Raw genomic sequence first — 15,880 nt, 5'->3', positions numbered from 1 at the left:
AGGTTAAGGGCAAGAGTTCAAGACTGGAGCCTGAAGCCAGGAACTGAATCAGCAACCAGAGAGGAATGCTGCTTACTGTCTTCCGTGGCTTTCTTAGTTACCTTTCTTATACACCCAGGACCACCTGCTTAAAGATGGCACCATTCACAGTGTACAGGGCCCTTCTGTATTAATTAGCAGTCAAAAATGCCCTATAGAAGCCGGGCGGTGGTGGTGCACGCCTTTAATCCCAGCACTCGGGAGGCAGAGGCAGGCGGATCTCTGTGAGTTCGAGGCCAGCCTGGTCTACAAGAGCTAGTTCCAGGACAGGCTCTAAAAAAGCTGCAGAGAAACCCTGTCTCGAAAAACCAAAAAGAAAAAAGAAAAAAAATGCCCCATAGATGTACTCACAGGCCAATTTTATGGAGGCAGTTCCTCAATTTATGGAATTTCTTGTTCCAGGTATGTTTAGGTTTGTTTCAAGCTGAATATGAAATTAAACACACCTAGCATCTCTGTGAAAGACTGGTCCAGCTCCTAGTATCACCAAGATTTTATTTATTTAATCATTCATTTATAAATTAAGTCTTGTCATTCCTTTCCAAATTCCTTTATTTTTTATTGATTTGGTTGAGATAATACATTTTTCTATGCTCCCCTCCCTGCCTCACACTTCCCCACCAAATTTCTTTTATATCACTCTCAATTACTATATTACACCATTCATTGTAAGTCCTTTGCATAAATCAAGAAGCAGTGCGATCTACTTGATCTATTAGCCTAAAGTGTGACATTATGCTCATCACTTTAGAATTCACTGCTTTTTATAGGAGTTTGATTGCCAGCACCCACAATCTATAACTCTAGCCTCAAAGGAGATCTGATGACCTCTATTGGCCTCTGCAAGCACTGTACTCACGTCCACATTTTCACACCTTATTCCATGCAATACATATAATTAAAATTTTTAGAAAATAGCCAGGCAGTGGTGGTGCACGCCTTTAATCCCAGCTCTCAGGAGGCAGAGGCAGGTAGATCTGAGTTCAAAACCAGCCTCGTTTTATGAGAGTTCCAGGACAGCGAAGGCTACACAGAGAAACTTGGCTTGAAACGTCCTTCCCAAACAAAAAAACAGAATAAAAATTTGTTTCATGTAGCCCTGGCTGTCCTGGAACTAGCTAGTCTTGAACGCAAATAACTGCCCACCTCTCTGTCTTCTGAGAGTTAGGATTAAAGGCATTTAGGTAGGGATTTGTAGGAATAAGGGTAGGAGTGAAGGAATTATCACATTCTTCTTGGTATAAGCCATTGCCTTAGAGAAGAATAAGAAGCTGTGTATGATGTCTTTCTTTTTTTGGAAGATGAATTTGTGTATTTGAATATTTAACCTGTTAGTATGTCCTTGCAACACACCAGTGCCTAGAGCCTAGAGCATTGGATCCTCCAGATTTACAGATAGTTGTGAGCCATTATGTGGATTCTGGGAATGAAACATTTGGAAGAGCAGCAAGTGTCCTTAACCACTGAGGCATATCTCCTGCCCAGTTTTTTTTTAATGGTTTTGTGTGTTTCATACCTATCCATGTTGGTATAAGAGCTTTTGGGTACCAAAAGAGAATGTCAGATTTGAAGGTGGCGGAATTAGAGGCAGTTGTGAATTGTCTGGTGTGAGTTCTGGGAATTGAGCTTGAGACCTCTGAAAGGGAGATGTTCATAACGGCTGAGTCATCACTACAGCCAGCCTTTTTTAAATTGGAAAAACTTAATACGTGAAGTTTTATACCTGAAAGTTTCATATGTAAATACAAAATCATTTTTATCTCACCCCTCTTCCTCCTTAAACTTACCCTGTTTCCTTCCCAAATTGACTATCTCTCTTGGTTTTTTAAGACATGGTTTCTCTGTAGCTTTGGAGCATGTCCAGGAGCTAGTAGCTCTTGTAGACCAGGCTGGCCTCGAACTCACAGAGATCTGCCTGCCTTTGCCTCCCGAGTGCTGGGATTAAAGGTGTGCGCCACCACCGCCCGGCCTCTTTTATCGTTTTTTACACATATACACATGTAAGAATACAGCATGCTGAGTTCATTTAATGTTGCTTAAATGTTCATTTAAGGTTCTGCTTGGGATTAGGGTGCTCATCCTAGAAAAGACTGATTTTTTTTTTTTTTTTCTTTTCCTTTTAGTATCAATTTCCTGAAGCTCTTCATCAGGTTTAGGACCTTGGTGAAGTTTTCACTGCTAGTTTGGCCTTTCTTGATTTGCAAAATGAAAGACGTGCTTTTTATAATATATGCTAGGGGTGGTGGCAGGTTAGTCTCTGGATTCCTGCACAGCTAAGACTATGGAGAGACCCTGTCTCAAAAAACTATGGAGAATGGGAGTGGAAAGGCTTGATATTGACTAGCAGCTTGTAGTTTGGAAGTAGGAGTACAGGTAAAGATTGACTTACTCTCCAGATCTTTTTGAAAATAAAAGTTTAGAAGCTGAAAGTAGAACAAAAAAGCAATGCTTATTAAGTTTCTTATAGTGTGTTTAATTATATATGTAAAAATTACACCAATATAGTTGGGTAGTTTTGGTGTCATTTTCTGTGTCATCTGCTCTCCAGGGCCTATTTATAGAAAACCAGTGTCTTATAGTTTGTGATAATTATGTGAGCCTAGAAGACATTTTTCTCCTGCAACCTCAAAAGCAGTGAGATGATGTTCCCTTGGCGGTTTGTTGGTAGCTTTGTGTGTGTTTATTTCTTAGGGCCAGGGATTTTATATTGCCTAGACTAGCTGTGCAAAAAAGTTCTTGACTTTTTTGGTCTGTATCTTCCATAATTTTTGTTTTTGAGACATGATCTCTCTATGCTATGTTAACCAGACTAGCCTCACAGAGGTATCTGCCTCCCAAGTGCTGGAGAACACCAAGGGCTGAGAGTGCTGAGCCATCCTTTGAGCTGACTTTTTTTTTCCAGACAGGGATTCTCTGGGTAACAGCCTTTTTATAGGCTGGTCTCAAACTCAAAGAGATCCACCTGCCTCTGCCTCCTGAGTGCTGGGATTAAAGGCATGCAGCTGAGTTTTTAAGAGGCATGTGCCCCACTACTCCCAGCTTTGTGTGTGTTTTTTTTTTGGGGGTGTGTGTGTGTGTGTGTGTGTTTTGGATTTTCCAGACAGGCTCTGTTTGGATACCTGTTCTGAAGCTCTGAAGACCAGGTTGTCCATCATCCTAGTACTGAGTGCTGGGATTAAAGTTGTGAAGAATCATCACTGGCTTTTTTTTCCTTAAGTGTAGAACTGATTAAGTAAACTAAATGCCATTTTATAATGTTGCAGTTTTAATTGAATTTAGTGAAGTGCATCAGCTTGAATTTTGCAGTTGAGCATTAATAAAATTAATCAAACGAATATTGTTTTCCCCCTAAACAGAATAGAACTCTAAGCAGATAATAAATAGTTCATTTAGGTCCCAGAAGGACAAGTTCTTTGAAACCCTACTAAATATTGGTTGGTTCAGTAGTGGTTTATTGGCCTACTGATATTTCTGTCTGAATTTATTTTGAAAGTATGGAGTTGCAGATGGTTGTGAGCTATCCCTTTATGGATGCTGATAACCAAGCTAAACCCTATTGGAAGAGCAGCAAGTATTGACCACTGAGTCATCTCTAGTCTTTTTTTTTTTATTTTTTTTTTTTATTTTAAACTTTAAAGGAGAGAATCATTTGAACTTTACTCGAGTTACCCTTGTTTATAGTGTTAGTGTTCTGGTCCTTTTAGTGTTGAGTAATAGTAAGTTAGGCTTATAATTGGAAGTTCTGTGCTCTTATCTCAAGTAGGCCATTCACCAGTTTAATTTAGAAGTATTGGGGTATGTGATGGCATTTTAATAGGAATGGTACATATTTTAGGTTTAACATTAATTACTTGCAGTGTCAGACGTACTACTGATTTTTAATGTAAATGCTCAGTGCGATTAAAGATATAAAGATTGAAGGCTAACTTGGTCTACAGAGGGAGTTTAAGGACAGCCAGAATTGTTGGCACAGAGACCCCCTCGAAAAACAAAAAAAGGTGGTGCACACCTTTAATCCCCAAGAGGCAGAGGCAGGCAGATCTCTGAGTTCCAGGACAGGTCCCATAAAGCTGCAGAGAAAAATCCTGTCTCAGACCAAAATAAATAAAAAGAAAGTTATGACTTTGAAAGGACTTTTATTCAGTTCCCAACACTCCCATTAGGCAAGCAGCTCATAACAGTTTGTAATTCCAGCTCCAGGGGATCTGACATCCTCTTCTGGCCTCTCAGAATACCCAGACACATGTGCTATATATGTACTCACATACTCATAATTAAAAGAAATCTTTAGAAAATGCACATAAATTTACTTATCAATTATTCATTGGGAGTTCTGTAGAAATAGTAGCATATGATGCAACATAGTCTTTCATTGTTACCTTTGGTAAAAGAAAAAAGGAACAAAAAAACTCCAAAAGATGTAAAATGATAACACATAAGGGATTGGTAATTATAGTCTAGTTTTGGCATTTTTCTCATAGCTCCTCATGTATATATTGTGCCATGAACTTTGCTTAAAAAATGACCATATGCCATGATGATGGAAATCACTCCCTTAATCTTAGCATTTTCCCAGCCTGGTCTACATAGTATGTTCCAGGTCCTATCTCCGAAAACAAAGATTGAAAACCCACTTTGGGCTAGGTGGTGGTTATGCACACCTTTAATTCCAGCATGCTGGAGGAATAGGCAGGCTGATTAAGAGTTCTGAGCCAGCCCAGTCTACAGAGATCCAGGACAGCCAAGGCTGCACAAAAAGACATGTCTAGAAAGCAAAGAAAGAAAACCTAGTTTTATGTTTGCCTATAATCCCAGCACTTGGGATAGGGAGGTACTATCAGGAGTTTAGAGTTCAAGGCTGCCTTGGGATATACAAAATCCTTTTTGAAAAAGAGAGAAATAAGGCTTGTATGTAGAACTCAGTGGTAGAATGCTTGCTTGCATACATGGGTAAGGCCCTCCATTCCTAGCACCACAAATTTTATCCTTGTGTACTGTTGTAGAGCAGTATCAACTATTTCAAGTGAAGTGTAAGTTTTAATGTCATGATAAAGTACTAATTAATGCCTTTTCTGGAGTTTTGTTTTTGAGACAAAATCTTGCAGCGTACAATAGGCTAACAAATCCACTTGTCTCTGCATGTATCACGATTCCTGACTCATGTCTCAAGCATTAAAATATTGGGGAGTCACCTTATTTTAACATGGTAGAATCAAATCAATCTTTTTTTTCTGTTTGTTTTCTGTGTATGGAGACAGTCAGGACCATAAACATGCTAGGAAGGAAAAGCCTTCATTCATTTGAAGCTTGGCGTGTGTGTGACATTTTTCTTCTGTGTTTTGTGATAGACACCTGAGTTGCTTCCACACTGAGCATAGCTGTAGAAATATCTTAACAAGACCCCACTTCCAATTCTTGATTCTTTGAGAAATACTATACCAGTTTCAACAGCAGTTTTACATTATACTAACAAGAGTGCACAAAGACTTGGGTTGCTCCACATCTTCCTTGGCCGATTTATATTTTCTGTTTAATCCTATTGGGTATGAAAAGTAGATGGTATCTGTAATGTAATTTATACTTGTGTGACAGCTCTTCATGCACTTTTTTGTGTATCTTGCATCTTTGGAGAAATTTCTAAGTACTTGACACAGTTTCTCAAGATAGGGTTTCTTGGCTGTCCTAAAACTTTCCTTGTAGACCAGACTGGTCTTAAACACCCAGTTTAAGAGATACACCAGTTTTTGCCTGGAGTGTTGGGATTAAAAGCATAGATTGCCCAGCAGTTAAGAGCACTGTCTACTCTTCAAAGATCCTGAGTTCAATTCATAGCAGCCACTTGGTGGCTCACAACCATCTGTAATGAGATCTGGTGCCCTCTTGAGGAAGAGACTTGTTCAGTCTCATCAGCTTAGACCTTAAAACCCAATATGGAGAAGTTCAAACACCAACAGAACCGCCGTAATACGGGCTGCCTGTGCGTGTTTCAACATTGCCAGGGCATAAATTTCTTTTATTCATTGATTGATTATTCATTCCAAGCCCAGCTGGGGTTTTTTGTTTGTTTGTTTGTTTTCTTTTGGAGGCCAAATCTCACTTTGTAGCTCTGTTGGAAATCACTATGTAGGTCAGGCTGACTTGAAGAACTCAGATACAACTTCTGCCATTAAAGGCATGTGCCACCACCCTGTCCTCTGTTGTATAATTGCTGTGATTTAGTGGTTGTCTTTATATTCTATTCTGGATATTGGGTTTTTTTTTTTGTTTTTTTGTTTTTTGTTTTTGTTTTTTTTTTTTTTTTGGTTTTTCGAGACAGGGTTTCCCTGTAGTTTCTAGAGCCTGTCCTAGAACTAGCTCTTGTAGACCAGGATGGCCTCGAACTCAGAGATCCTCCTGCCTCTGCCTCCCGAGTGCTGGGATTAAAGGCATGTGCCACCACCGCCCGGCCTGGATATTTGATATAAGACCTATTCTTCTAGTCCATGCCTGTTTTTTTTATTCTTTTGAACTTTTGAATCCAGTTTGCTGTGTCTTTAAAAGTTATTCTGTATTCTTTATCTCCCTTACCCCTTCATTTATTTATTTGTTTGTTTTTGGTTTTTTGAGATAGGGTTTCTCTGTAACAGCTCTGTCCCAGAACTTGTTGACCACCAGGCTGGCCTCAAGCTCACAAGATCTGCTTGCCTCTCTCTCCCAAGTGTTAAGATAAAGAAGTGCACCACCACCACCCAGTTTCAAGACTTTTCTAATTGTATTCCCAATAAAAGGAGGTAAACTGAGGGCTGCATATTTGATTGAAAGCTGATTTAAAACTTTCCTGGCTCATAATGACACTGAAGCATGTCATACATTCAAAATCCTGGTATTTTAGAATATTTTTTAAAAAATGACTGTAGTAACTCAGGCCTTTACTAGTATTTTGGAAGCAAAGACAGAAGGATTAGAGTTCAAAGCTACACAGTGAGTTCTATGCCAGTCTAAGTTTGTGATAGAAACTCCGCTTCAAAAGCCAATATAGTGAAAGATAGCACAGTGTATTAAAGACATCCACTCCAAAGCTTTAAAACCTGAATTCTATACCTGGGACCCACATGGCAGACTGAGAAGACCAACTCCTGTGGGTTGTCTTCCGACCTCATCATAGAGGTTGCATATACCCACACACAGTACACATGTATATAAAATAAACACGAATGTCGTAAGATAACAATAGATACTTGGGCTGTTGGACACAGGTCTGGCCCCAGCTTGGCTGAGTCAGTATAAACCAGTTTTAGCGACAGAAAAAATTTGAGGCTAGTCTGAACAACAGACTTTAAAACATGGCATGCGATTAAGTGCTTTAGAGTGCCACTGCTCTTAAGAGTGTCTTAACGGCTGGGCGGTGGTGGCGCACACCTTTAATCCCAGCACTCGGGAGGCAGAGGCAGGCGGATCTCTGTGAGTTCGAGACCAGCCTGGTCTACAAGAGCTAGTTCCAGGACAGGCTCCAAAGCAACAGAGAAACCCTGTCTCAAAAAACCAAAAATAAAAAATAAAAAGATGTTTTGACACCATAACCAGGGGACCCAGTGTCTCTGGCTTCCTCAGGTACTAGATAGGTAGGCAAAACACCTATATACAAAATCTATTTTTTTTTTTTTTTTTAAGACTGGGTTTCTCTGTATAACAGCACTGACTGTCCTGGAGCTCTTTGTAGACCAGGCTGGCCTTGAACTCAAAAAGATCTACCAGCCTCTTTCTAAGGTGTGTCTCCATAGTACAATATAAAAAAGTTAAAAAGATTGGCTCTTTAAAGGAACAGTTGCCTCATAGGTGTGGTCAGTATTCAAACACCAGTGCCACAAAATAATTCAGATGATCAATTTTAGATCATATACTTAGTGGCAATATAGATGAATTATAATTTATACTTAATAGTTGGGATAACTGAGACAACTTGAAAGATAAAATCAGTCAATTAAAACTATGTAAGGAAAGATCCTATTGAGGGTAGGTCCCAGAGACCAGGCTTAAGTGTGTAGGCTTGGCAGCGAGTGTCTTTACCTTCTTAATAAAATTACAATAATTGCAGTGCGCACACACAATTTTAAAGTAACAATATAAATGGCTCTTAACAGCTAATTTAGAGTAACAGTTCTGATCTTTTGTTTTTTATTGTATGAGCATTTGTGTTTGCCTTCGTGTACGCCTGTGTGGAAGTGTCAGATCTGGAGTTACACATAGTTGTAAACTACCATGTACATGCTGGGATTTGAGCCTAGGTCCTTTGGAAGAACAGTCAGTAATCTTTAACTGCTGAGCCATCTCTTCTAGTCCTAGTTGTGATCTGTTAAATCACCTGAAGTTAATGGTCTATGGAGAAACAACTAGTATTAAAATATATTTCAGACAACTGAAGGCTGTTAAGTCAGTTTGTGGCAGGTTATTATTAACAGTTTGGTTCTCCAGTTTGTGATGCGTCAGGGCAGAGAACTTGTTATGCCAGCAACATCACCCAGTCTTGCAGGCATGCAAGCGATGAAGTTCTAATTTAGTGGTTCATTTGAAAATATAAGTTTAACCTGGCTGTGGTGGTGCACACCTTTAATCCCAGCACTCATGGAGTCAAGCGAATGTTTGAGTCTTTCTACAAAGCCAGTTCCAAGACAGCCAGCAGTGTTATGTGAGAAACCCTGTCCTGAAAAACCGAAAAAAAAAAGAAAAGAAAGAAACTGTTGGTCTATAATCTTTTTGGCTTGATTTTTTTTTTTCCTCCCCTCTTTGCCACAGCTTGTATTTTTAAGGAGTATAGTGCTAATTTGGAGTTTTTTTTCCTTGCGAAATACCTGCCGTGGGCTGGAGAGATGGCTCAGTGGTTAAGAGCATTGCCTGCTCTTCCAAAGGTCCTGAGTTCAATTCCTGGCAACCACATGGTGGCTCACAACCATCTGTAATGAGTTCTGGTGCCTTCTTCTGGCCTGCAGGCATACATGTAGACAGAATATTGTATACATAATAAATAAATATTAAAAAAAAAAGAAATACCTGCCGTTGACTAAAAGTACTTGGTTTGTGAGAAAATTACTTTGGAAGGATGAATCTTTTCCCTTAAAAATACTTAAAAGGCACCGAGGCTGGGATCTATTTTAGTTCGTAATGTACTTGCCTAGAAACACGCAAACCAAGCATTTAGGATCTAAAAGAGGAGACTAAAAGAGTCAGGTCATCTTATACATAGAGTTTGAGGTCAGTGTGATACATGAGATCCTTCCTTTAAAACATTTAGGCGAGGGAGAAAAACACAAGATTTTAAATGTGAGGACACTAAAAAGTAGGGAAAATCAGTAGAGATAAAAGGATTTCCAGTAGAGAAAGGATAGAAAAGAATTAGTATAACAGTTGTATTTCATGGAACATTTGAACTGGATTTTGATGAGGACCTTTTCTCATTGTTGTTTGGAAAAGGTCTCACTTTGTTGCCTTGAATGTGTAGATCAGCTGAAACTCAGATCCACCTGCTTCTGCCTCCTGAGTGCTGGGATTAAAGGTGTGTGTTACCACACCTGGTGATCTTTTTAAATTATTATTTACTTTTTAGTTATTTAAGTATGTGTCTATGTACTTAAGAGTTAAGAGTTTATGAACATAATGGTCTTTGGAGGCCAGAAGAAGACATCAGATTCCTTGGAACTGGATGTGGAGGTAGAATGGCTACTTCAAGGCAAGTTCAGGATATATGGTAAGAGGTAATACTGTCAAACAAAGACAACCAAAAAAGGCGTGGTAGTAGCCTGTAATAATAGCCATTTATGTTTACAAACACAAGGCCTACCTAGGTAACAAGAATGTGTTTGCAAACAAAAGTAAAAAGAAGACTGGTCATTTAGCTTGACTAATAAACATAAAAGACCTAGGTTTAATCTCTAGTACAAAAAAAAAATAAAAACAAGGAAGAATAAGAGCAGTGGGGAAGAATCATCAGGTGGCCAGATATTTCTGAGGAAATATTATTATATTATTATTATTAACGTTCACTATAATTGTATAATATGATTAGTGCCACGATTGATAGTAAATGCCTCTAATCCCAGTACTTAGGAGATAGAGAGGGGTTCAAAATCATCCTTAGTGATGTCAAGTTAGTCTAGACTGCATGTCTCAAATACCCAGAGAAAATGGATTAACTATGGCTTCCACCTAATAGTACCAAACACATAAAGGCCCACTCAGATTTTGATTTCTAAATAAATAGTGCATTTACCATTAGCAGGAAAGAACCAACACTCCCTAGATAAATGAATAAGAATGGGGAGTGTCTCATTCAGAAAAGAAGCTACTTCTCTAACAATGATGGTTACATGTTCAAAGTCACAGAATAGCACTAAAGAGATGACTCAGTAGTTAACTCCTGACTCTCCCACATGAGTTCTGGGGTTATTTCAAAGTGGACACAGACATCATTAACTTAAGCAGAAATTCAGGGACACAATATTACAGACTGTAGAAATGAACTGTAGTGGTGCAGTAATGTAAAAATTTAATAGCTATCTGTTGGGAGTCAGAATTATGTATGTCTTATGTATGGGTTTAACTCAGTGGTAGAAAACCAAGGCATTGTTTTCAGTCTCTAGCACCAAAGGGAGTAGAGTATCTACTCACTGAGTAACCTTAAGAATAGGATCCTATACTTCTGACCTCATTGCTCAAGGGTCAACTTTATATAGTTTCTGTTCTTTGTTAATTTCTATTTGGGATGTTCCATGAATGCCTTTGACAAATTTATAGGGATCTTATTAATATAAGCCTCAATTTGACAGATTATTTTAAAAATAGGTACTTTAGCTTTATCCTTTAATTGGATTTCCTGTATTTGGAGATTTTGTGCTTTTCTGTATAGTGAAAACCCCCAACGACTTGTCTGTTTAGCCCAGTGATAATAACTTCATGGTAGTATTGGTTTGAATGGTCACTTAGAAAGAATTTGTTGCAAGTGGAGTTTCATTTTGGGGGGGTAGACGATCATACTGTGTAGCCTTTGCTGAAGTATATTCATAGAAAAGAAATAAAAATACTCTATTGTGTATGTGTAGGTGACCTAAGACTGTAGCACACAAAAACAAAACAAGCCAGCCACTGGCTCTTAACTCTAACTCAGTTAGAATGGCAAGCATGCCTCCAGGAATCTCAGAATAAGACTGTGTGAGAATTGTCTCCTCCCGTCTTATATTCCTCTCTAGCGCTGGGATTCAAGGTGTGCACCGTATAGCAAACTAGTGTAGCTACTGGGATTAAAGGTGTGTGCCATCACTACCTGGTTTGTAAAGACTGATTGTGTGGCTGTTTTACTTTCTGATCATTAGGCAAGCTTTATTTATTAAAATACAAATTAAACATCACTACACTAGGCAATTAGGTTTATTTTGGTTTATTGTAGTTTTAAATTAGTAAATACAAAGCTCTAAATACAGTTGAGCTGAATTCATATTTTTTCCCTCAGTTCAACCAAGACAAGCTTTTCTATGGATGTATTAAAATAAGTCAAGATTCAGAGACCAAAGATAACAATTCTAAAAGAAGTCATTTCTTTTCTGATGTTTTAAATAATATTGGGGTAGTAAATGTGATCTCCATCAGTAGGTAACAGTTCCTCTACTGGACTGCTGTGATCAGATTATTATAATTCTCTGCCCTTGGTAGTACCCCAAGGAGAAGGAAATTTTTGTCATATTTGGTATCAATAAAGTTGACTCAGGACCTCTTTTTGGTGGTGGAGAGGTGTTGAAGACAGGCCTTGTTGTGTACTTAGGCTGGTCTCAAATTGTTATTCTGTTGCCTAAACCATGCTTGGATATATAGTTTCTTGCTATACCAGATGAGTATCTGCCAGGGACTTGAAGGCTATAAACATACAGTTAAATTCAAACACTTGTAATTTATCTTTTAGATTTCTTGCTAATAACTGGTTGTGGTGAAGCACATCTTTTATTCCATGATTCTTGAGGTTCAAGGCCTGCCTGGTTTGCATAGTGAATTTCAGGACAACCAGGGCTACACAGTGAGACCCTGTCCTCTTGTATCCCTCTCAAAAATCTTTTATTTTATATGTTTATTTTAACAGCTTTGATTGTATCTTTGATCTTGTGGGGAGAATGTAGTCTAAAGTTCTTTCTTCTAAATGTGGAGGGATATTTTTGTACTATGAGTCCAACATTAACAGACTATGCTTAATACATAATGAATGAAACTAAGAAGATCTAGTCCTATAGTGCAAAATAGCCTTTTGTGTAGGCACGAGAAAAGTGTACTATCTTGCTTTTGTGCCAGTTCATTCCTTTTTATGAATAGTTTGGTGACCTCTGTCTTCAGGGACTAATTCTTAGGGTTTTGTATCATAAGCTATTCTTACTCATTTAGGTGTTCATTTCGAAGCACTGCAAAGATGGTCACTCTGTCTTGTTAGACATGCCCTTGTAAGATGTCAAACAAAGTAAACATAAAGCAAGTTTGATAGAAATTAGAGCAAATGGTGATTGTGCTAACAAATGAGATGTGGGTTAGCATTCTGGCCTATCGATTTGGGTGTGATTTGAACTACTTTTCCTAGATGTTTAATATGTTTAATCAAGCTTAATAAAATATGGTTCTGTTCAGGAGACTTGAATACTCCACTAAGTATAGGCTGCCCAGTAAATACGTACTTGGGTAGTGACAGTGAGGTGAGAAGTAACATTTAGAAATGCAGATTTTTGCTGTCTTTGATATTTGTAAACAGACTATTGTTCCACATAATTGGCTTTTATTCTTTAGCACATGTATGTGTGTCTATCTGTGTATACACATGCACACATATGTGTCCCACCAGTGTGGAGGTCAAAGACAAACCAACCAGCATCCTTCTACCAAGGATTGAATTTACGTCATTAGGCTGGGCAGGAAGCCATCCTGCCAGTCCCAAGATTGATTTTACATAATCTGGATGATGCTTAAAAATTATTTGAAGGGGCTGGAGAGATGGCTCATAGGTTAAGAGCATTGCCTGCTCTTCCAAAGGTCCTGAGTTCAATTCCCAACAACCACATGGTGGCTCACAACTATCTGTAATGAGGTCTGGTGCCTTCTTCTGGCCTGCAGATGCACACCAAATAAATAAATAAATAAATAAATAAATAAATAAATAAATAGAAAATTTCAGTGCCTTGTGCTGCATAGAGCTATACTATTGTTTGTTAGCCCTACCTTTATCCCAGCAGTAATCAGTCCATACTTTTCAGATGTGGTAGAAGCATAACATTATTGTAAGTGATAAAAGTAGAGCTTTATACTGCATTCATTAAAGGTGTGTAAAATAATTTTTTCTCTTTCTTACAGAAATGGAATCTATATGGAATTTGCAGAAGCAAGGTAAGAATGGTTGACTATTTGAAATGTTAATACTAATCAAAAATCATGACATTTGTTTTAATGAGAATAATTGGAATCAGCCTACCAAATGAACAGGCTTTGTATTTTGTATTGACTTAACTGATTGTAGTCAAAGGGCAATAGTTGCCATATCAATACTGCTAAGGCATTGTGTTTCACCTATATGGCTGAGGCTTTAAAATCCAAGGCTATTCTGGGCTACAGTGGAAGGCTCTATACCAGGGAAGGTGGAAATACTCTACTTGTTGAAGTGTTTATTCTAGTCTGGTGTGAATTAGAAGAGGCTAAGAATTTGAGACAGTTTCTCTATGTAGCCCTGACTGTCCTGGAACTTCGCAGAATAGGCTGCCTTTATCTGCCTGCCTCTGCCATCTGAGTGCTGGGATTAAAGGTGTATATCACCACACTTGTCAAAGACTAAGGTTTATACTCAGAGTTTATGATATATTAATATATAATTGATAGTCTAAGAATTGAAATTCATAGTTTGATTTTTCAGTGTTAAAGGGACTTTGTCTGGAATCACGTTTGGTCATATAAACAATAGCAAATTTACTCTTATCCTCTTCACATAATCAAGATTTGACAAGGATGGGGACAGTGTACAATCTTCTTTGGGAGTTTGACTGGAAAAGTGATCACTGACATTAGATTTGGATATTTAGAATCCTGTTGTAAGGGCGTGGAGAGATGGCTCAGTGGTTAAGAGCACTGAGTTCAATTCCCAGCAAACCACGTTGGCTCAACCATCCGTAGTGGAATCTGTTGTCCTTTTCTGGCATAAAGTCAATAGGGCACTCATTCTACATGTTAGGAAGTTTTAGCTCACAGACAGGGAGTGACGAAATTATTGGTTTCTGACATTGTTCTCTCTATCTCTCCCTTGTTTTCTTTTTCTCTTTGTTTTGAGACTATAATTAACATCATTTTTCCCATTCTTCCCTCTAAACATTACTTATGCCTCTCCTTGGTTGCTTTCAAATTTGGTCTCTTTTTGTTATTTTGTACACTCATACACTCATGTATATATGCATTCCTGGATATATAAATAACTACCCACTTAGTTTGTATAGTGTTACTATATGTATATGTTTTCCAGAATGACTGTTTTGGTTTGGATGATCAGTTGGTGTTCTCTTCCCTGGGGAAGACTATTTCTCAGTGCTCAGGTGATTTTAGCTGTCTGTAGTTCTTTGTGTAGGGTTGAGCCTCCTGGGCTTTCCTTGTTCACTTTAGCATGTCTGTTTTTGTTAAGCTCATGTTTAGGCAGCCATGCTAGTGAGACTACAGGTGTACCTTTTGACATTTCTAGCAAATTTCCTGATCCTTTCCTCCCTTTCTTCTGCAATGTTCCCTGGCCTTAAATGCAGGAGTTGTTTTGTATGTGCATCTGTTGGGATTGGGCTCTACAACTCTTTTTTTTTTTTTTTTTTTTTTTTTTCTCCCTTCTTCCCTGAGATAGGGTTTCTCTGTATAACAGCTCTGGCTGTCCTAGACCTTGCTTTGTTGACCAGGCTGACCTCGAACTCAGAAGCCTGTCTCTGTCTCCTGAGTGCTGGGATTAGGGCATATGCCACTACTAACTGGCACAACTCTGTATTTTGATTGGTTTTAGTTTTCTGTAATGGTCTCCATTTGTTGCAAAGAAAAGTTTCCTTGATGTGGGGTGAGAACTAGGCTTACCTGTCAATATAAGAACAAATACTATTCAGTGTAGTTAGGGTTATGGTGGATTAGTAAAGTGGTGGTTGTGCTTTCTCATCCCGAATACATGATTTTACTAGTCAGAGATAATTGGTTAGGTTTCTAGTACCAGGAATTTTTCCCTCTTGTTGAGTGCTTCAATCGCATTAGAGACTTGGTTACTGCCATGGTATGCGAGCCTCTGCTGCATCCTTAGGGTTATCTGGTGGGTATGGCTTGCAAATACCATAGCTACTCTTTTTGTTTCTTATAATAGCCATCGCCTAATGATTAATAATGTCCTTATGATCTCCTTAAAATAAACCTACCTAATTGTATTATAAAATGGCTACTGGCTATAGAAATGAACGTTGTCTTCATGCCAGGTTGCCTTTGGAGTTCCAGAAAAGACTTTTGTTTTTCGAGACAGGGTTTCTCTGTAGCTTTGGAGCCTGTCCTGGAACTAGCTCTTGTAGACCAGGCTGGAGAGAAAAGACATTTTTATATTATCTCCTTGTTAAAGCTAGATTAATTCTTTTGGGGGAGTTTTTGTTTGTTTTTTGGTTGTTCTTTTCCTCAACACCAGGGTTTGTCCATGTAGTCCTGGCTATCCTTAAACTCAGGTGTACACCAACACTGCCCAGTTTAAGCTAGGTTAATTCTTTTGGGGAAGGGGACTCAAGACAGTTTCTCTGTAGCCTTAGCTATCCTGGAACTCTAGACCAGGCTGGCCTCACAGAGATCCACCTGCCTC

General features: G+C 38.6%; 1 protein-coding gene across 1 annotated transcript in view; it reads left to right on the top strand.

The window, feature by feature from the left end:
• Nucleotides 1–15,880, top strand: part of Nufip2 (nuclear FMR1 interacting protein 2) — a 32,955-nt gene that overhangs the window by 8,243 nt on the left and 8,832 nt on the right. Inside the window, exon 3 of the mRNA XM_038326367.2 lies at nt 13,390–13,422. Within this exon, the coding sequence (XP_038182295.1) occupies nt 13,390–13,422 (33 nt within the window). The remainder of the gene's footprint in view (nt 1–13,389; nt 13,423–15,880) is intronic.

This window comes from Arvicola amphibius, chromosome 4 (genome assembly GCF_903992535.2).
Source record: "Arvicola amphibius chromosome 4, mArvAmp1.2, whole genome shotgun sequence".
NCBI classification, from domain to species: domain Eukaryota; kingdom Metazoa; phylum Chordata; class Mammalia; order Rodentia; family Cricetidae; genus Arvicola; species Arvicola amphibius.
The sequence above is the reverse complement of the archived record's forward strand: the minus strand, read 5'-3'. Positions and strand labels throughout refer to the sequence as shown.